General features: G+C 39.0%; 3 protein-coding genes across 4 annotated transcripts in view; 2 read left to right on the top strand and 1 right to left on the bottom strand.

The window, feature by feature from the left end:
* Window positions 1–5,150, top strand: part of wdr66 (WD repeat domain 66) — a gene marked incomplete at its 3' end in the record, with an annotated part of 6,150 nt that extends 1,000 nt beyond the window's left edge. Inside the window, exons 4-19 of the mRNA XM_022757602.1 lie at window positions 51–159; window positions 627–707; window positions 803–880; window positions 968–1,009; window positions 1,132–1,403; window positions 1,501–1,677; window positions 1,761–2,011; window positions 2,139–2,290; window positions 2,420–2,596; window positions 2,712–2,896; window positions 2,995–3,109; window positions 3,422–3,585; window positions 3,679–3,769; window positions 4,465–4,608; window positions 4,702–4,930; window positions 5,074–5,150. Of these exons, the coding sequence (XP_022613323.1) occupies window positions 51–159; window positions 627–707; window positions 803–880; window positions 968–1,009; window positions 1,132–1,403; window positions 1,501–1,677; window positions 1,761–2,011; window positions 2,139–2,290; window positions 2,420–2,596; window positions 2,712–2,896; window positions 2,995–3,109; window positions 3,422–3,585; window positions 3,679–3,769; window positions 4,465–4,608; window positions 4,702–4,930; window positions 5,074–5,150 (2,344 nt within the window). The remainder of the gene's footprint in view (window positions 1–50; window positions 160–626; window positions 708–802; window positions 881–967; window positions 1,010–1,131; window positions 1,404–1,500; window positions 1,678–1,760; window positions 2,012–2,138; window positions 2,291–2,419; window positions 2,597–2,711; window positions 2,897–2,994; window positions 3,110–3,421; window positions 3,586–3,678; window positions 3,770–4,464; window positions 4,609–4,701; window positions 4,931–5,073) is intronic.
* The window catches only part of LOC111230774 (rab5 GDP/GTP exchange factor-like), a 16,041-nt gene extending 9,070 nt beyond the window's left edge, over window positions 1–6,971 (bottom strand). Inside the window, exon 1 of the mRNA XM_022757600.1 lies at window positions 6,953–6,971. The gene's annotated coding sequence lies outside the window, so the exon portion shown is untranslated. The remainder of the gene's footprint in view (window positions 1–6,952) is intronic.
* On the top strand, window positions 6,625–21,564 carry mlxip (MLX interacting protein). 2 transcript variants are annotated; one of them, XM_022757597.1, is made up of 17 exons: window positions 6,625–7,158; window positions 10,468–10,574; window positions 11,087–11,172; window positions 11,383–11,472; window positions 11,623–11,664; window positions 12,126–12,366; window positions 12,630–12,719; window positions 12,895–12,989; window positions 14,010–14,601; window positions 15,049–15,155; window positions 15,406–15,517; window positions 15,611–15,717; window positions 16,076–16,183; window positions 16,323–16,450; window positions 16,537–16,660; window positions 17,432–17,561; window positions 19,151–21,564. In XM_022757597.1, exons 1-17 carry the CDS (start codon window positions 6,854–6,856, stop codon window positions 19,255–19,257), a joined length of 2,571 nt encoding a protein of 856 aa, XP_022613318.1. In that variant the 5' UTR covers window positions 6,625–6,853; the 3' UTR covers window positions 19,258–21,564. The 2 variants fall into 2 exon arrangements, with proteins under 2 accessions (XP_022613318.1, XP_022613317.1); XM_022757596.1 differs by having other exon boundaries at window positions 12,630–12,725.

Below are 21,564 nucleotides of genomic sequence, written 5' to 3'. Positions count from 1 at the left end.
GTATTAACCTTTTGTCTTGGTGGTAACCACATGCATGATAATTATTTCAGTATTCCTGTGCATACATTGTTTGCTTGCCACCCTGATGACAGTGTCATTTCGATGGCATTTTCAAGAGACACAAAACATCTGGTAACCCTTGGGGCTGAAGAAGTTCAAGTGAGTATGGCAGCATGGTTGGAATGAACAGATTCAATTAAATATTTTAAAAAATAATTTATTGAATTAATTATTTTGTGGAGAAGATGACATTCATTTTAAATGTAAGCGCTAAAAAACTCTCTTTTGATGATGTTATGGTTTGGAATCTTTATCCATATATCATATCTTTAAATGTTATATCATGGCTTTGTTGTCTTTTTCAGGCTTATGCTTTAAGGGCCATTCTTTGTTAAAAAATTAAAAGAATAGAAAGTATATAATCTTTAATCAAATGGTCAATGTCTCAGAACTGCACTCTTCCTAAATATTGTATAACCTTACAACACCAAGTTCTCAAAATACAAAAACAGTTTACATGATAACTGTTTCATACTGGATTTGACAGTACAAAACAATAAGTGTCTTTCTAGAGTAAAATTTACATCTTTTAACAAACTGCTAACCATATGACAATGTTTTCACAGTGTGTGTGTGTTTGGGATTGGACAAATGAAACAGAAAAGCCTTTGTGGTTTACTGAAATAAATCCTATACATGGTTTTCAAGTAAGTTTTGCCTTCTTCTAACATTAAAATGCCACCTAACTCAATGGATGAGGCATTCATAAGATCAAATGCTCAAATGTTGGATTGCTTTTCAGGAGTACATCATTTTTAATCCAAATGATAGCACACAGCTCCTCAGCAACAGTGAAAGTCATGTGTTATTCTATAGCATGGTAAGTCCAGCTGTTACTTTCTATTTAAATACATAATACAGCTGTTATGTTTATGTTTATTACATTAATCAGCTAGACTTTTTTCAGGCCCAGGGAAGCCTGCAGTGCTTTGCCCTGAAGCTTAAGGAGGTAAAGATAATTATCAGAATTTTGTAGAAAATGTAAGTGAATTCTTACAGATTGTTCTGTCTTGTATGGCAATTTGTATTTTGATAAAAAATCTTTACAGTTTCATCTGTTCATCTCTGCAGTTCTGTGATGCAGCCACCAGTCGAACGGATCCTCCCGTGATTACTCAGTCTTCTCTTGATCCTTCTCAAACTGTCAACATGGATGGCAGGCCTCTGAGTCGGTCTGTGTTTCACTGGAGAGAGCCTCAGGTCCTAACAGCCACTGGGGCAGGCAGCCTTGTGGTGTGGGATGTGATGGAAGACATAGCTGGGAACCAGCACCTTCCTCAGGATGGATTCAAGCTCATTAAGCTTCAGAAAGATCCAATTACTGTTCTCACTGTAACTGACAGGTAGTCAGAGCCATAAATATGCATACTTGTTGCCTTTTAATTGTTGCTTGTATTTACTGGTCTCTAATTTCTGTTTGTGTGCCGTTTGATATCACAGCTGCTTCGTAACTGGTGACACTCAAGGCCATATCAAGTTTTATGATGAAAACTTCATGCTTCTCACTTGGTACAGTGAATTCAACCTGGATGCTATTGTGTCCATTTCCTTTTCCAAAGAGTGTACAGATGGATATCTGGAGGACTGCACTCTGGAGGCCAAACCATTAATCATCAGGTATCAGAAAAACAGTCTATTATGTCCTCAGTTTATACTGTTTTGTGCATTTTCACCAAGCTGACATCTTGTTTTTTCTGCAGGAACTTTGTTGTGTCCACGGTCAGTTCCATAGTAGTTCATGTGAATACACAGAAAAGCATCCCTCAGATCCTGCTGCATGAGGAGTGCAACCTTCTACATGCAGTAGCCTGCCACCCCAAACGGCCAGCTGTGGCCATGGGCAATCATGCGGGCATTTTAAAGGTGTGGGACTACAACAACAAAGTGATCATCAGCAAAAGGGTCTTTGAGACAGAGAAGCAGATCCAGTGTATCACCTTTGACCCTCAAGGTGTGGCCATTATGTTTAATGAATGTCTTTGCAACAAACAAATGTTGCATATAATGTTGCCCCACTGCGGCTTTGTATTTGTCTTTACATTCTGCAATATAAAGAGCCACCTTTTGTCTCTGAACAGGATTATACCTGGCAGTTGGCTTTGGCAGTGGCTCTGTTCACATACTGAATCCCAGCACTTTACAAAGTGATCCCGCGGAGTGTTTCCATTACACTGAAGACAGCATCCATCACATCACCTTCTCCTCAGACTCAAAGTATCTTGCCACTGCGGTGAGCCACTCATCTCTGTTATCAAGTGTAACATGTCCTAACTTAGGTGGCAACAGTGGATTGCAAATCTATAACATTTTTATAATTTCAAGAATGACATGTTTGTTTCATTTCCTTGTCCACTGTTAGGATTCTGGAAATGCAGTGACAGTGTTCCGCTTGCAGACTAATAAAGGCTCTTCACCTCGTTGGACGTATCTGGGCAGGTACCGCTCCCACTACAAACCCATCAAAGACCTTCTTTTTGGGGTTCACCTGGACAGCACCCAACCCAGACTGCTCTCTCTGGGAATGGACCGCCGCCTGGTTAGTCTGCTTTGTCATAGTTGGAGGAGTGTCGACTAGTTTAGTGTTTTTTAATGCTATTTTTTATAAGTGTTAATGCCAAACACCTCTGTGCATGTGTGGAACTGTATAATAGGTGGAGTACGACTTGGAAAAATCTGGTTTGAACCAGCTCCTCATCTTGAGCTCAGAGCGCATTGAGCAAAGTGCTGTGCCAATGTGCATGACTTGGTATCCTCCCCTAACGGCAGAGCAATTTCTCCTCATTGCTTCAGACCAGTACAAGATGAAGCTTTTCAACAGCACGACCAAGATGTGCAGGTTTGTAAAATACTGTACCAAGATCAGTTTTTTCAAGACTGACTGTTGTCACCGCAAATTAATGGAAAATATTATTACACATGTTCTACAAAAAACAGAAAGACTCTCCTTGGCCCAACATACGACTCTCCCATTAAACAAATAATGGTTCTTCCCATGTTAAAAGAACCTGAGACAAACTCGTATTACCTGGCGTACATCACAGAGGACAAGGTCAGTGCTGGAAATTGTTTGTAGTAATTTATTAAGTAATCTACTTAATTTTGTTTGTGGCATTTTATTTATTATCTGGATAACTTAACTTTGAGTATAACACCGCATCAGATCATGGACTAATGCAAAAAATTGTTGCACGTTTAAATCAGAACATATTTATAGTCTTGGCAATTATGTTTTGTGAGACACACCCCTGGGCTTTTGAACCATGATTAAATATAGTCCTGCTTTGAGCCCAGTGCTGCTCTGGTAAGAAGACAGGAATTCATTACTGATATTACCACTAAGATTGCGTTGTATTTTCTCTAGGTGGGTCTCCAGATTTTGCCTCTGGATGGGAACCCCTACAAGTCCAATGCTTTGATCTGCCACCCGACAGGGGTGTCTGCTTTTGCCTGCTCCTACGACGGCCGATTTGTTTTTACTGCAGGAGGATCTGATTGCACTGTACTGTCATGGGAAATAGGCATAAAGTAAGCTTTAACAGCACCAGCCTTGAAAGAGGAAATGCAAGAGCAGTGTAATCCTGTTTCCTGAAATGGTCCTCTCTCTTGTTGTGAATGCAGTGCCTTGGAGGCAGCAGCCTCCCTGGGAGGAAAGGGCGTGGTACCTTTTTACACTCTTTTAGAGGGAGGGAGAGATGGCAAGTTCTACAGGGTGAGTTAAACGTTTTCCTCATTCCCAACAACTGCTGAGTGAACAGACCCTGATTATTCTATTAGCTTGAAATTAGAAGCATGTGGCCCATTCCCTAATATATATTGTCACCAAAGTTATTAAAATGATGTATTATTTTATTTTTATGTTGATTTACTTAGCCTTACACATTGAGTTGCTTGAATAAATATTTGGCCTGTGGTTTTATTTACACTGTAGTATTTCATCGTGTTAATCAGGAACCAGTGTGCTGTTAGAACATGTTTTCTCTACAGATTAATTGTGCCTATGTACAATACTTGGATGTAATATCAATGAGTTGATCTGATTCTTCCAACAATTATTTCAATTCAGTTTGTTTGATGGTGAAGATGACAGCTTTAGCTTTGACGTATGTAATTTTTCCAATTTTTATTTAGGCTTTGTTGGACTATTTGGATGACTACCTTTTGTAAGAGTTACCAGTATAGCAGTATGATATCACAGATATGTAAAACAGTAGAAAACTGGAAAAAGGTGAGTGGAGTGACCATTTTGGCACCCCACCACTTTGGGGCAAAATATAACATTCAACATACAAAATCTTGTCTATCTGCTTTTGGAGAGCATTTCTCATATTTACACTCCCATTTACGTATTGTTTCTGATACCATTTAACCATAGTTTCTCAGTTTTCTGAGCTTTTTTGTTTTTAGGAGATTGAGGACCTTTTTTATTACTGCCAAGTCCGTCATCAAGGCACTGACTCAATGGAGAAACGTCAAGTGTCAACCAAAGTTCCCCTATCAGAGGTTCCCTCTCTAATGAGAGCTTTGGCCTACTTCCCTACTGAGCAAGAGGTACAATCAATGTAATTTCTTCTGACAACAAAAACACTGTAAAAAAACAGCTTTATACCTCAGACCTGTAGATTGCTATATTATTTTCACCAGATAGAAGACATGCAAAATGAAGTCAAGTTCAGCAAGTATGCCGAAACAGGAAAATATGTGACAGACATCGACCTGGAGGAGTTTATCAAGCTGTATGTCAACCATCGGCCAGCATTCGGCATTTCTCGAGATGAACTTGTGCAAGCTTTTCACATCCTTGGTAACCGTGACAGTAAAGGACGACCTGTTCTGCAGAGACATGAATTGCTAGAACTCCTACAGGCTCGAGGTACGCTGCAGGCTTTTCAGCCTGAGAAGTCTTTCTGGTTTCAATTGTCATATTATGAGAAATGTCTTGATCTTCTATTACACAAAACTTACGTTTCTTTGTCAAGTCCAATATAGTCATAATTTTGATCTTATCTTTGACAGGAGAACACATGACAGAGGAAGAGGTAGCAGAGTGTTTCACTACACTTTTAGGTCTAAATGAAGAAGAAGAAGAAGAAGAAGAAGAAGAAGAAGAAGAAGAAGAAGAAGAAGAAGAAAAAGAAGAAGAAAAAGAAGAAGAAGTAGAAGAAGAAGAAGAAAAAGAAGAAGAAAAAGAAGAAGAAGAAGAAGAAGAAGAAGGACAGAAACATTCTGAGCATGACATTCACAAATCTGACAGTATGTAAAAGAAAATCTCACCAACAAATCATAACCTAAGAATTCATTTCATTCACACCTGAAAAAAAATCATCACTTTTTCATGTGTCTGTGTGTGTTTCTAGGTGGAGATCCAGAATATTCTTTGGAGAGTGCCATTCCAGATGAGATATCAATAGTGACATTTACAGGCTACATCCTGGGCTTCCCACCCTCAGCAGGGCAGAGTGGCAGGTCCTCCCCTCCAGAGTGATGAAAGCAACTGTCTGCTAGTCTAGAAGAAGTTGTGTTAATGACGAGCCTCAGGCTCTTGTTAAAGTTTCTTTCCAGAAAATGCCCTAACACAGATGGTGGCATTTTTATGTATTAGACTTTAAAATATGATGAATATATATGAATATTAAGTTAAATCCTCAGCTTTGCTACACAATACATATAAAATGGGTTTTGTAAGGAAAAATTATAGATCAGCAAATTAAATTGAAATAAAAGTTTTAACATAGAACTTTTACTGAGTATTTTGTGATATTTTCAGTAATGGACTGGAACACTTCTCCCACCATTATTTATTACCATTTAATTTCTTCATGCAAAAAAAAAGAACATCAGTTACTTCTATACATTTTTTCCTCCTCAATGTTAACACTAAAACTTTTGGAAAGGGAGACCTGAAAGACAACTTTTAAATACCAGAGACCCTTACAGTGGTGGCCTTTGAGATTCAATTCCTTTTCGTTTCCATTCTGAAACAAAAGAAAATATATGACTAATGTAGGCAGCAAATAACACTTACACATTAATTGTTACTGTAGTCACATTTACTCATGTACTCTGTACTTTGTTACAGTTTTGAAGTATTTGTATTTTACTTGATTATTTCCATTTTCTGAGCTTTTTTTCTGAGTGTAGAGGTAAAGTACCTCTACACTCACTAAATTTTTTGTGCTTTAACTTATTGAAATGTTACAGTGCAAGAGATAAATTTAGAAAATAGATTATGATTCGAAATTATCAGAATCTGTATTGAAAGAAGAGATCAGCTTAATTTAATTTAATTAAATCCACCTGGAGCAGCTACAACAATGAAATTATGCTTACACTTTGAAGCCCAGATCGGTTTTGACACATTTCCAGGGCAATCTATTAGTTGCAGTTTTCACCTGCAGCAGGAGCAAAGAGAGGAGGACTGGCCTGAGAACGGCCTGTGACTCTGGGTTTATTTTGAGTTTCTTGGTGGGTGGGACTCTGACTCCGACCAACCAGAGACGCTTCAACACAGGAACTTCCTGCTCCGGACAGAGGAGCAGTTTTTTTGTCAGCTGGTTCCTGCGACTCTTAGCTACGTCAACTACCTATCAGGACAACAACAAGTTAACTTGCGCCACTAATTACCAACAGCATACTTTAAAATGAGTGGACTGGACTGGGACTCCACGGCACGAAGTTGACAGACGTTCAGGAACAGTGAGCCTCAGCCGCGCCATCGCCAAGCCTCATGAACTGGAGAGTTTTATTGTCCTAGCTAGCTGGCTAACGTTAGCTATTTGTCTGGTGAGTTAAAGACATGGCTACTAGAGAGATGTCTTTACGGCATAAATACCGTCGCCCACCGGCGAGCATAAAGCAGGAGCAGGATGACGACTCGGACGCGGAAGAGACTCACCTGGGGCTGGAGTCTCAGATCATCCACAGCGGGCATTTCATGGTGTCCTCGCCCCACAGCGAGCACCCCCCGAAGAAAGGCTACGACTTCGACACTGTCAACAAACAGACTTGTCAGACCTATCATTTCGGCAAGGCGAGCATGTCGCACCTCTCCATAGACGCTTCGCTGACCAAACTCTTTGAGTGCATGACTCTCGCGTACAGGTGAAGTATAACAAGCCTCACCACCCTGTATCCAGCTTAGCTCTTCACGCAGTTCACGCTGAGCTCGTCTGTATCCTGTCCAGATCAGAAAAGTCATGCATGGGACACTGGCATGAAATTGCAGTCACGAGTTTTCTCTTCATGTAACTTCCTGCTTGACCAATTATAATGTCGTGTAGTGTTGAAAGAAGTATTCAGAAACCTTTACTTAAATAAAAGTACCAACACCACAGTGTAAAAATACTGTCATCACAAGTAAAAACTCTGCATTCAGAATTCCACTTAAAAACTACAGAATTATTATCAGCAAAATCTTAATAATCTGCAGAAAAAAGTCAATCGATGGGTCTGCCCCCCCCCCCTCTGAGAGTCACAAGACAAGTCACTTTTAAATAGGACTGTCAACATGACATATAGATTACATAATGCTCTTGGTGAGCTGCTATAGGTTAGGTGGAATTGACGGTTTGATTCCTGGCTGTGAAAGTAAGTAAACCCCAAATTTCTCCCCGTGTGTAATGTATGATACCATTCAGCAAGTGGCAGTGCTTTGTGAATGATTGATTGATTGATGATTTTTTTGTTGTTTTGTTGGTGGAGGTTAACATATTTGTATAGTGCAAGCAGTATTTTGAGAATTTTAGTAATGAGTTCAAATTTAATTTTGGAGAGTGTGAGTGAGGTCAGTCACTACAAATCCCAAACTTACTCTATTATTTCTGAGACTCTGGTTGCCTACAGGATTACTGTCTCCTCTGGAAATGTGATGCACGGACGTGGTTGGAGATAATGATTATTTTAAATGTCAGTCAATTTAGTTTTATATTTGCCATTTTGTCTTTAAAATAAGCATTACCAGTGCTGAAAGAAACATCTTTGAAATGTTTTACTTAGTCTGATCAACTACATAAAAATATATTTAGTCTGTAATGTAATTTGTATGTTAAACAAAGAGAAGCAGTACTTAACATTAATTAAAACAGTGTCCACCAAATGTATGTAATTTGTACTTGATAAATGACCAAAAGTAATAATCAATGGCCTTGATTTAATTCCTAGACTTCATAGTTTCAGTAATACACATGGCCTAACATTTACAGAGAGCAATCATAGGTGAATTACTTAATATCACAACTAAGGCGTTGCCTCTCTGTGTGGTCATTATTTTCATTATTGATTCATCCAGAAATTATTTTTTGTTTTAGTCTATTAATTCTTCACCTTAAAAAATGTGCATCACAAGCCACTAGAGCCTGAGGTCACATCTTCAAACACTTTTTTTGTTCAGTCAACAGTCCAAAACCACAAGATATTCATCTGAGAGTAATTTAAAATGGACAAAACCAATCTGGACATGTGAACTTGAACAATGTTTGGCAATTTTGCTTGATAATGCTTGAAGTGACTTATACAGTGAATCTATTATCAAAATTATTGGAAATTATTTTTCTGTCAATTAAGTAATTGATTAATTGATTAATCATAGCAGTTTTAATCACAATACTGCAACACTTGTTATAAATGTTGTGTATGCTGAATTTCTCCAGGCCATACCATCGCCTAGAATAAATAATTCAAAAGATTTAATTCAAAATGCAGCCCATGATCCTGAAAAGGCAATTAAAACCAGGACAATGAATATTGATAAGTGTATAATCTTTAAGACAATGTAAAAGCAGGGACATTGTTAAGATATAAACTAAAAGTTGCAAAGAAAGTTGGGTTTAAGTGCAGTTGATGTCAGCAGATATTGAGAAGTAAGTTGTAACAAAAATGCTAGGCTCGTATTACCCATGGTTCTCTGTTTACAGCTGTAGTGTTGCTGAAGTGTTGGTGCAGAGCCAGCTGCTCAGAGGATTCCCTCTGACTTTGCAAATGGTACCAATTTGGACTCATTGGGAAGACTATAAATAGACCAGGAAAGCACCACCACCAGTTACTGTTCTGCTGTTGTCATTCTATCCTGAAAGGAGAAGGGGCTGGTATTGCAATACACGAGAATGCCTTTACTCACAGCAAGAACATTGCTGGGACTGCAAAGTCTTCCCCTATAACACTGCCTCTTCTCATTGCACCGAGCTGGGCTACCTACCTACTTATTAGAACAGGTTTTTCCACTCACACTGCACTTGTACAGAAAGTAAGCCTGAAATTCATGACAGGAAAAAAGTAAAAAGACTGAACAGGAAGGACAGACTGTAAAAAAGACAGGACAGGAAGGATGGAAAGAGGGAAGCCGAGAGATGCCCCGTTTGGATTGTGATAAACATGGACTTTAGGCATGTCATTTGACATATGACATTATGAAAACATTTTTTAAAAGTTGGTGCGTATTATTGTTATAGGGCAGTGGTATTAATACACTCAGATGATAAAATTCATACTAGTCTTCTTCCACAAAGATTCAGGCCATTATGGGGCACCTCAGCTATTTATTATTGCCGGTATGTCTCTCCAGTTAGAACAAAGTTGTTTATCTTGGCTGACGCTGAAGTGACTGTCCGCACTCACAGTAATGTCCCTGTGCTGTTTAATAGCACAGGTATGTGATGGTCCTTCTCCATTTTTTTTTAAAAAGGACAAGCTGTATATTTCTAACTTGAGCTTGACCTTGACAAACCCCCTCTTGTTTGATTTGTGTGCTTTATTTCTTGATGTGCCAGTGCTGGTCAAGGTGACCTATACCTTTTTCTTTTTTTTTTTCTCTCTCTTTTAAATTATGTAACGTATGCACTTAGATTCTTAGGCTAGAATTGAGCTCGTCTCTTCCTGTGCTAAAAAACAAAACAAAAAAGTTTTTTTTTTTTACAGTTAATATATAGTTTATTTTTTAACATTTACACATTTTAGACACTTTTATACAATATGTATTTCTGTACAGTTTGTTCTGCAACTCTTTGAAAGGGCATGATGATCCAAATCCAGGCCAGTCATTCATTAGACATGTAACTCCTGTCGACAAATGGTGCCTTTTTACTCTTTAATAAGTGATGGAAGACAGGCTCAGTGTTGTAGTTAGCGAGAATAACTCTTCTGGTTATTATAATTGAGCAGAATAAAGTCATGATAGAACTTTTTTTTATCTGTCTGTGAAATTAGCTTTTTATCCTGCACAAGCAAGGCTATCGGCAAAGGCCCTCTTCTGATGATAATGCAAAGGAGAAGACTATGATCTTTGAGGGTTTTGGTAATTGTTGACTTGTCGAGACACTTATGATACACTTGTTAAGCCAACACATTTGCAATATAGAATGTCACATCTCTCTCATTTGTGAAGTTGTTTCATTGTTATTTTTCTTGTCCTCTCAGTGGTAAGTTGGTATCTCCCAAATGGAAGAACTTCAAAGGTCTCAAGCTGCTTTGGAGAGACAAGATCCGCCTCAACAATGCCATATGGAGAGCCTGGTATATGCAGTGTAAGGGTTCTATATTGTCTCATTCATTTGATATCCACAGTATAGACTGTATTATTTAGTGTTTAGTTTAAAGTGACTTGAATTTAGCACTCAAATTTCCATCAAGCTGCAGCAGGAACTGAAGTGTCTGTTGTCTGAAGGAGGGGTAGAGGGCTGTATGGTCATAACTCTGATGTAGTCCTCTGCAAATATTACCTTCTTCAGGACTCCAGCTGCCACCAGGCTTTTATTTATCCTCTCAGTTCACACGTGCCATAATTTCTAAAATAAATATTGGCACAGTCTTTACCATTTGCTGCAGTAGTAACGGTTTGTTCACATGCCATGAGCAGTCTTGTAAAAGCGACTAATAGCAACTCTCATTACTGTCACAAAAATAAAACACAAGCTTGGTCAAGCTTTTCATGATATGTGACCCTTCACAGGGCCTGGTGAAGCTGCAGTCTGTATGCATGATGTGGTCATTGACCAGGATGAAAAATGTCATCTGGGTTATTTTTTTCTACCCCCAGATGTGGAGAAAAGGGAGAATCCTGTTTGTCACTTTGTGACTCCCCTCGATGGTAGCATGGACTTGGATGTCCATCGTCCTGCAGAGGTAAATATTGAAAAATGGGGTCATTATGTGATGTACAAACAACAACAGTGACTGTTGTCTTGTCACCAAAATCCTCCTGTGCATCATTCTTTGTTTAGTCTCTCAAACCTTTTTTGTCATTTAGTTTTATGTTTCCCTTGTCACTTCCTTTTAATTGTGCTGAGTGTTTGTTATGGACTTTTAGTTCACATCTCCCTCATTCTTCTGCAGGCCACTGCCGCAGAGGGGAAATGCTGGAAAAGAAGAATTGAAATCGTCATAAGAGAATATCACAAATGGAGAACATACTTCAAGAAAAGGGTACTGTATTGCTCAGTTTTTAATATACACATTGTAATATTTTAGTTTTTGTCATGGGGGTACTTAGCTTTTTGTAGATGTATCCTTTTTGTTTGAGTGGTTGTACAACATAAATATTGATCTAATATGGCACTCACAACTCTTTTATAGTTACAGAAGCACAAGGATGATGACCTGTCAAGCTTGCTTAAGGTATGCAAAACTGCATCATGCCCAACCCATCAGCCCTTTTAGTGTCAACATGACCATTACGATCAGTATCTGTATCAGTATCTGTTCAACCAGATGTTGATACTAATGGAAATAACCCATGCTAACCCAGTCACCTTCATATTATTGATATGCGTTTGAACAAAGTACTGTTGCCTGCTTGCACCTAATTTACCGCATAACTTGCTGACAGACACAATGAATGAATATATCTGTATATATATATATATATATATATATATATATATATACACACACACACACACACACACATATACATAAATTATATACACACATATATAAATAGTTTTTTAAGAGTAATGTGTGAACTGTAGAGACAAAGTGTTGGAATTACTTCAGTGCCTTTCCATGTTGGCTGTACTCTACACTGCATGCTTGTGTGTTACTAACTGGCTTGGTGGTTGCCTTTTGAATACTCAAAGGGGCCAGAGGAGCAGTTATCGCTGTTTGGGGAAGTCTCTCCAGACATGCTCCGTGTCTCCTTTTATCAGGATGAAGAGACTGCTGCACGCCGTCTGCCTCGTAAGCATAATGAAACACCTGCGCCTATGGAGATGGACACCCTCTTTGACATGGATGTTCTGATGTCTGAGTTTTCAGACACGTTGTTCTCTACGTTGGCCTCGCACCAGCCCATAGCCTGGCCCAATCCAAGGGAGATTGGTGAGAAAATCATGTGCTGTCTGTTTTATGAAATCAGTAAAAACATCCAAATTTGATTTTTAGGATTTTCCTACTCACTCACTACCTGATTTAATAGTTGAATTGTATCTAAGCTCCTACTTTTATTCTTTTTTTTTTTTTCTCTACATTTGAGTTTTTTTAACAAACAGCTGGGGGCTCGATCTCAACAATATGTTATTTATCTGTCAAAACACTGGCACGTCTTCCCCTGCTCTCCCTACCTCTGTCTCTTAACCTGTCAGCTCATGCAGGGAATGCAGACATGATCCAACCAGGACTCATCCCCTTACAACCCAACCTAGACTTCATGGACTCTTTTGATCCACTGCAAGGTAGCAGTAAGACACCACCCATAGCTGCAGCAGTACTGCACACACACTAATGATGCACACTCTACAGGAATCAAGCACATGTTCTTGTAACTCTGCTACAGCAGTTGGCTTAGCCTAACACAAAAAGTAGTGTGATTTTACTAACCTCTAGCTAACATAGAGACTCTTGTTGCAGACTTATTTCACAGCCTCCGTCAGCCCGTCTTCCCCTCTGTTTCCCCCACTGCATCATCTGTCACCCCTCTATCCAGCAGCAGCTCTCAGTCACAGGTAAACACCAACCCATGTCACAATCCCTAACACACACCACCATGATGAGAGTTTGTGCAAGAAGTGTGTTATTTTTTCAATAAAAAATGTAGGGATTTTTTTTTTTTTTTGACAAGTTATGAGGATTTCTACCACATGTGCTACCATCTTCCTGTCTTAATGTAGTTACAAAAATCTATGTAACATAATAATATCACTAAACTTATTTATGTAGCACTTTCATACATGAATTGCTGCTCAAAACTGCTTAACATCAAATTTAGATTCTTGCGAGAATAAAACACTCATTCAAAATATGACTAAATATTTTTGCTTCTATTTCATGCTGTAATTTTGAAGCTCCCACAGAAGTAATTTATTTAGTCAAATTTTATGAAAGTATGTTCCAGAGTTTGTGTTGGGGTCATAAATGCAGTTTTAACAGTTTTTACCCTTCAGGTACAGAAAGATGCTAGTGATTGATTATGTAAGAGCCATGCCAAAGACATGTTTTGGCAGCATTGTAGGGCTGGTTCATGGCCAGGCTTTTAAACAAATGTTAAAATCTATTCTTGGATTCGCTGGAGGCCAATGCAGGAACTTGCATCTTATGTCCCTACCACATAAAATATATAAATTTTTCATCTTCCTGAGACAGATATAAATGCAGCTTAATTATCCACAATTCTGTCACAGTCTTTGTCTAGACTTGAACTTGCAGAAAACTAGTGCAAGTTGGTTGCAGATGTGAAAATTAAGTTACAGCGTCTTACAGCCAGGAAAGTCAATTATTCATTAATATTTGAATAAATAACAAATCCACTTCTGACATTGTCATTGCTGAAAAGTAAATAAAACTTATAAAAAGTTTATACTGTATAGTATGAGAGCCCTTTTACTGTCATGATCTTACCAGCACAAAGAAGAGAAAATTTACACTTAATGTGAGTTCACATAGAACTGCATCTCTTCGACATCATATTGAACTATAAGAAAGGACTAAGTGTGTTTGTTCCCTTTTCCTTTGTTATTCCTTGCCAGGCCCAGTTAATGTCCGCCATGCAACTCACAACCAACCATATCTCCCCTCCTGGACCCCTGCCCATCCCCTCTCCCATGGTCAGTCAAACCAGTCGAACAGGTGGTGGTGGTGGCAATGCTCCCTATGTTCAAAACTACATGACTCTGTTTCCTGGGCAGGTGGCACCCAGTGATCAAGCAGGGGTTTCCTCAGTCTCTCAGACATTATCCCATGATCCTCTGGTACCCTGCCTACCAGGTCAGGACATGGCCTCAGCAGCACCCATGGTTCCCTCACCCTTGGACAACACCTCTGCGCTGGATGAGAGTGTAGCACCGTCTGTGATTACACACACAGCCTCCTCTACTGTCACAGCCAGCGACGCAGCAACCACCTTCAGCCATGGCTCAGAGTATGGCTCCATATCCACACAGCCTCCACCTCCTCCGTCCCAACTCCAACCCATGGCTCCATTGCCTGCCACTCCTGTACAGCACCCTCAGACTTTTGCCATGCCTCGCCCTTTTTTGTCATCCAGTGCCAACAAAAACCGCCCTGTGCAAAGGATTGCTCCTGCAAACACTCTCCCCCCATCCCACCTCATCCTCACAGGTGTGTTGTTTGGAGAAATTGTGCATTTTAACATTGTTGATCTGGCAGTGGAGCCGTGTCACTTTAACTTCATTACCACAAGATAGCGCTGAAACCTTCCTTATTCAGTCATAATTATTTACATTGATAGTGATTTCAGATGGAACAGTATTGGTATTTGGATAAAGTGAGAAAATAATCTCTTTAGCAAACAAATTTGGGGTTGGGGTCAACGGTTGGTACCCCAACCCCAAGACCACAAGGGTGGCCCCTGGTTCTCATAGAACTGCTTATCTTTGTAAAATTCAGTTTGAAGATATTTAATTGTGCGCTTTTTCGCCTCAGTGCAGAAAATGATGTTTTGTCCTAGACAAATGGAAAAATGTGATGATCATTTTTGGATGTTTTCATGTGTGAATGCACACAAAACTAACACTGTTGTGCCTTATTTTCAATGTTCATCCTCAGCCCCTTTCCCAGGTCACGCCAATGCTGTGATTGTTACACCCACACCTCTGAAAGCAGATGTGGTCCCTAATACTGGAGTGGTCATCACTTCATCTCATATTAGAGGGGTATGCTTTCAGCTCTGTCAGTGTCATCCTCACTGTTTAATTTTCTTCTTGAAATTAGTCAGTAGAAAACTGCAGCGTTTAGATTTCATTGCTCTGATGTGTGAAACTCATAAATGTGAAATTAAACTTTGATTTTCTTACAATTCAGATGGTCAAGATACAAAGTAAAACATCATATTTTATTGTCGTGGTTCTTAGTCAAACATCTTTTTTATGTCTTGTCTATTTGTTGTCTTTTCATGAATCTCAGGCTCCTGGATTTCACGTTGTGTCTCAGACGCAGAAATCTCCCCAGCCGATCGTCCCCAAAGAAAAGTCTTATTCTTCCAGCCGTAAAAATCTGAAAGCAACCTCGAGTGTTGGTGAGAATTCAGTCTACCCAGACAGCACATCATATCTCCAAACCCAGCACATCTTAAAAGGTCTGTTTTTGCTTGTTTGTTTTTTCTTTTCAGTTCACAGTCAGCCAGGTTCGGGTCAAGGGACAACGTGTGTGTTAGATCAAGTTCCCAGTCCCCAGTCACTCATCAGCAGCAGTACATCTCTGGTAAAGAATGAACAGGTTTGTGTTTGTTTATGTTTCTTAATATTATATATAAGAAACATAATTTGATATATAATATGGTTCATTTTGTGAGTATAATATTACTTGAGTAACATTTGAGTTTTCACAGGCTTGGGCAATCCTTGAAAATGTTTTCAATGAAAATGAAATGGCACTTTATATGTTAAGGCCTGTAGTTGGAAAGCCTTAAATCTCAATGATAAAAAAAAAATAAAGTAATATAGACTGAATCTAATGCCTGGACTCATTAATCACCCTTTTCATAACATCAGTAGCATCTCCCCTTTTCCTGTGTTATATATTTCACACTTTCAGTAAGTCGGTGTGTAATATTTCCACTGCTTTTGTGTGACAGAACCGGAGGACAACACACATATCTGCTGAGCAAAAGAGACGATCAAACATAAAAATTGGCTTTAAAACACTCTGCAACCTGGTTCCCACTCTAAAGTCACAATCAAATGTAAGTCTGTGTACTCTTCATAAAACATCCACAATAGATTCAGAGCAATGTCTATGCACAGTATCTGCTTCACATATTGTTGTACATATTTAATTTGCTTTCTCACTTTCTACCATATACATTAACTTTGTGCATGTAGAGCAGTAATGCAGTCACATTGCAGAAGACAGTGGAGCACATTGGGAAGCTGCAACAGGAGAGGCAGCAGTTGCAGGAAGAGGTTAAGAGACTACGAGAGGAGATAGAGGAGCTCAACACGTCCATTAAGTATGTTACAACAAAATATATATTTCACCCCTCATGATATACAAAACTCTCAACTCTTGCTGTCTCCTGTCACTGTTTTATCACAGCTTGTGTCAGGAACAGCTGCCTGAGACAGGGGTGCCCATCAGGCGGCATCGCTTCAACCACATGCAAGAGAAGTTCAATGAATATGTAAAGAGCCGCACGCTTCAGGATTGGAAGTTCTGGATTGTATCCTTCAACAAAACAGCCCTTACAATGTTTTTCTACTATTTAACAACTCAGAGTATGGTGTCAGCATTTTGCTTTGACGTTGAACGCTTTTATGTCTGAGAGTCACCCTGTTCAAATCAGACTGATACTTATCTTAACGATTAGGTCCTGTGTCATATATTCTCAAGGGTAGACCCAATGGAAACCAAGGGTTACACAATGGAAACATTTTAAAGTCTTCCAGTAACTCTTGAGGAAAGCCACGCTGTTGTTACACCAGGCTACAAAGACAGACTTATTTAAACTTTACTCGGTGGCCACAGTGCCTAAAGGATTTAAATGAATAATACAAATAACCAGAAATTCACTGTGAAAATATCCACACTGTATTTTTGAAGGAGAAGCTTTTGGTTGTTATCTACCAAATCACCTAGGAAAGCAGACAAACTTGATTTCAGGCAGAATTACCCAACATTTATCTGGTGGCAGTATATACAGTGTGCTGTAAATCCATTGCAAAGACTGCATTTCTAGAATTGCTTTCATTTATAAATGTATTTGATTACCAAGTGTCTCAAAGTAATCCCTGAGTCATACTTGAACTAACAAGAAATGTGTTATTAGTTACATACTTTTCAGTTTGAGCGAACCACAAAATGATGCATGAAATGATAAAAACAAGAGCTACAGAAGCACACGTTATAGTCCAGTGCTCAAATAGTCAGTCAGGCAGAATTGCATTTGTCTCAGTCTGTATTATAATTAACCCTTGACCACTATCAATTCTAGTTCAGCATCATTATCAAGCCTCTCTTTGAGTCATTCAATGGGATGGTGTCAACTACAAGCAGGGCAGAGCTATGTCAGACCACATTGCAATGGCTTGATCGTCACTGTTCCCTTCCGGTGCTCAGACCTAGTAAGTAAAAGACACACAAAGGTACTATACATCATCAGCCAACTATTCTATAGTTGCAACTAAAAAGGATTGATAGTTGTGGCTCATTCACAGCTCAGAGGGGACTTTCTTCCAGCTGCATAGTGTTAGATCACTACTTTGTGTAATTCAGTTTCACCTGATTATCTGCGTCCTATCTGTCACTATCTCTGTTTTTTCCTGCCTTCTGCTATCAAGCAGCCATGACATGACAGGAAATTTAGCAGAGTGTCTCATTTTTAATAATGCTAACAATCACTCCAACAGTGACGATCACATTTTCCGATCTTCATCCAATCTTCTTACCTCCCACACTAAATAATATGTTTTTGTTCCTGAGTCCGACTTAAGCGGTTACACTAAGTGAGTCTGATAATGGAAGGTGACGTCAAAAGACTTCTCATTCAGTCATGGTTTTAGCTGCTCACTGGCGGCTGGGCCTGTGTCGCGGCAGAAAATTAAGACTGTTATCGCTCCAGCTTTTTATTCCATGTCTAGTGGGGCTGTCCCCTCAAATTTAATGATTCACGTCTGTCAGTGTCCTGTAATCAATTTTATGACCATTTATAACATTTCCCTGAGTCATTGTTTTTAGCATGATACACAAGGTTCTTATACATCCTGGAAAACCTGGGAGTGTTTAATGCATCAGTCATGAAAAAATCCTTGTAAATGACGAGTTTGCCGACAGTGCCCCTCAAAAAAGCTGAACATAAAATGTTGTTGTACATTAACACTTTCCTAAAAGAAGTTTTTAATGTGCAACAAAATCCAGCTGAATGTCAGCAGCCTTGCAGGTCCCATTAAACTTAGCTTTTCTTGCAGCAAGAAGCACCTGAACTTTTGTCCTTGAACTGAAAGCTCAGTTCAAGGACAGTAAGATTGTTTTTGTTTTGTTGTCTCAGTTTTGCGGTGTAACTAGTCATGTGCCACCATGAAATTTTCAGTTTGATTAACTTGATCAAAATGCAGCTTTTTACACATAGTACCCTGATAATCTCAGTGTTTTTATTAAGGCCATTTCCAGCTGCAGCAGACAAAAAAACTCTGATAAATCCACTATACACTACCTGCCCAATACCAGAAACATAACTGCAGACAATTCCTAATGTTGTGCATTAGACAACCTGCTCTGCTGGATTATAATTAGGCCCACCACCATTTGATAACAAGTTCACTCTGTTGCAGTGCCCCTAAGTGACCAACAAAATCTATTGATGCAGGTTTCATGCAATAAAGACCATAATAAAAAAAAGATAGATCAATAAGATGTTAACAGCTGGTTTTGCAACTGTTTTTCTTTCAAGTTTTCTTTCAGGGCCTGTTTTTAAATACCCCCTTGACTATGGCAATGTCACAGTAGGTCCCCAAGCCTTGGCTCCCACCCAGTCATTACAAGTAGTTGAGTTGTTGTACCTAGCTGCCAGATCACAAGCAACGTGGAAAATTGTGAAAGTGCATGCCTACTATGTATCACTCTGTAAGGCTATATAGCAAGACAGTTGGCTTCAAAATGCTGCGTTTTACAGTCAGGTTATATGATTATTAAATTGTGATTCATTGTCTTTCAGTGGTGCTGAGTACCCTTCGCCAGCTGAGCACAACAACGTCCATTCTTAGTGATCCATCCCTGCTGCCTGAAGAAGCCATCCAGGCTGTTACACACACAGATGTGTAGCCTGCTCTCAGAGGAGGTGAGGTGACCTAAAAGCCACCTGAACCTTTTACCAGCAATCACCAAAGCGGCATATCACTACTTTAACTTACAGCTACTCAGCTAGGTCACCACGTCTTCCGCAGATCCTCGACCTCCTTGAAAAATAAGTGAAATGATAAATGCAGGCTAGGTCTGGCTTACTTTCACTGCGTATGTTCGATGGTCATACATTTGTTCTGTTGCACATTGATGCTTGGGGATGATGCACACAGGGAGCTCAGCCCTTTGACAGTACATTTATAACAATTGTGCAGAAATGGCCTTTTATCGTATTATATTTGAACGACAGCAACAACTACTACTACCTTCACCTACTTGAGGTGAAGATCTTCTAAGTACTTATTGGAAGATGGTACTTGTGGTTTGCTTTTTGAACAACAATATATATTTAAATTTAAATTACTTTTATAATGTACAAACAACATTGTGTTAAAAAGGGAAATATTGAGTGATTGTTCGTTTCGTGTTCTCTCTCAGATGTATAGTAAGTAAATGGATATGATGTTTTTTTCACAAGGGGAGCAGATGAATGTGGGTTTTTTAAGGAACCGTTGGCAGTACAGTGTGTGTCATTTGGAGGCTCTGAAACCTCCCAGAGAGGCTTCACACCAGAATGTAGGGGATTGCCTGAAACATGGCCAAGTTGATCACTCGTGGACTTCTCTATACCTAATCAATACCAGAGAGATGAGAGCTTTAGCATCTTTTCCATCCCTCATTTACTCAGGTGAATGTTGTTTTGCCAGTTAACATTAGTGGTTTCCTGGTGGTTTTCCGTCCATGCTGAACTACTTCCTTCATACATTGCTTGCTCTGCCCATTTTTAGTGCAAATTACATAAGAAAACAGTCACTTTACATACGTGGGTTTATTACACTTTACATACTGGGCAGGTCACAGCATAATGGAGCAATATTACTTACAGCCCTCATAGGGAGCATAGCTGAAATAGCAGTACAGACTATAAATATACTATCTTCACATGTACAGTATTCCAAGATCTTATCTCAATGCACAGTAGCTGTCTTTTCTGTTCTTCGTTGGTCACTCAGGGCTGAGCTAGTGTGCGTAATTATTTTCCATTCAGCTATGAACAAATCAAGTCAGGATCTTCCTCAGCAGGAAGGCACATTTTTCTGTAAGGGTACAGGTCACATCACATGGATTGGTTCGCCGATGTGTTTTCTTTTTTTTCCCTCTTTATAGTTACACTAATTTCTAATTTGTGTTAATGGCAGACACAGGAGAAAACAATTAGTCTGCCACATCAAGAAAGAAAAGCCACGTGTAGTTTACCCATCCATTCAATTAATTTGTTGTGTTACTGATATCATATTTGATAGAGCACTTTGCTCTATCTAAGAGTGTCACATGTGTCAGCCTTAAGGTCAAAGTGCCCTTACCTGTGATCGCTGCAGGCTGATTTGTCTCTTTTTTTTTTTCTTTTTTTTTCTTCTGTGGTTCAGCACTCCTCAGGCAGACGTAGGTTTTCTGACTTGTGTTTTTATTTTATTTTCTGCAGAGCAACTTAGTTTACTCTTGAGTTGTACAGTATCAGAAGGCACCACTTTTATTTGATGAATGTGCAGCTTTTTGTTTGCAGTCTTTTATTGTGGATTCCAAGTGACTTTTGATGGGACATTTTCCTTTTCTGTAAGGTAAACATCTTTCACCATTTACCTGTTGATGTACAGGCTGCTCAGTTTCTAGTCACACGGAGAAAGCAGTCATCAAAATTCAGCACTTTAACAGTGCACAACTCTGCAGCCTATTTACAGTGTTGCAAACCCAATTTTAGCTCACGTTTGCCCAAAAATATTTATTACTACTGTAAGAAAATAAAAATGCACCTCTGAATGCAACTATGGTTGTCATGATTGAAAATGAAAATATTTGTTTTTGACTTTTCTGTGATTGTTGTCTCCCCTTCAAACCAAGAATGAAGACATTATTTAATACTATATAACAAAGAGCACCAAATGTTTCTTTGCAGCTTGGCATTTGAGTGGTGTTTTTTTTTTTTTAATCAACCAATTATTTTAAAGTGTTTTGTCATACCAGGTTGGATATCCAACTTCAGTTTGCTGTTTCTGTGAGTTGGTTTTGTATGGGATGATGTACAGTATATCATTGCAGATTGGTTCTCTCCAAATTTAGTATTGTATTTCATTTGTTTTAATAAGTAAAGATATTTTCTTATGCTGCATATGTGTGTGTTTTTTTCGGTGTTTCCAAACAATGCCTTTCAAATAATTCTGAATCACAATA

Source organism: Seriola dumerili, unplaced genomic scaffold, assembly GCF_002260705.1.
Source record: "Seriola dumerili isolate Sdu_G_001 unplaced genomic scaffold, Sdu_1.0 BDQW01000290.1, whole genome shotgun sequence".
NCBI classification, from domain to species: domain Eukaryota; kingdom Metazoa; phylum Chordata; class Actinopteri; order Carangiformes; family Carangidae; genus Seriola; species Seriola dumerili.
Note: the sequence above shows the minus strand (reverse complement) of the source record. Positions and strands in the feature narration are given on the sequence as shown.

Coding starts and splice junctions, on each gene's coding strand:
- mlxip (XM_022757596.1), top strand. CDS start 6,854: ATGGCTACTAGAGAGATGTCTTTACGGCATAAATACCGTCGCCCACCG. Junction 16,184..16,322: donor CTCTAAAGTCACAATCAAAT/GTAAGTCTGTGT, acceptor TTGTGCATGTAG/AGCAGTAATGCAGTCACATT. Junction 16,451..16,536: donor GAGCTCAACACGTCCATTAA/GTATGTTACAAC, acceptor GTTTTATCACAG/CTTGTGTCAGGAACAGCTGC.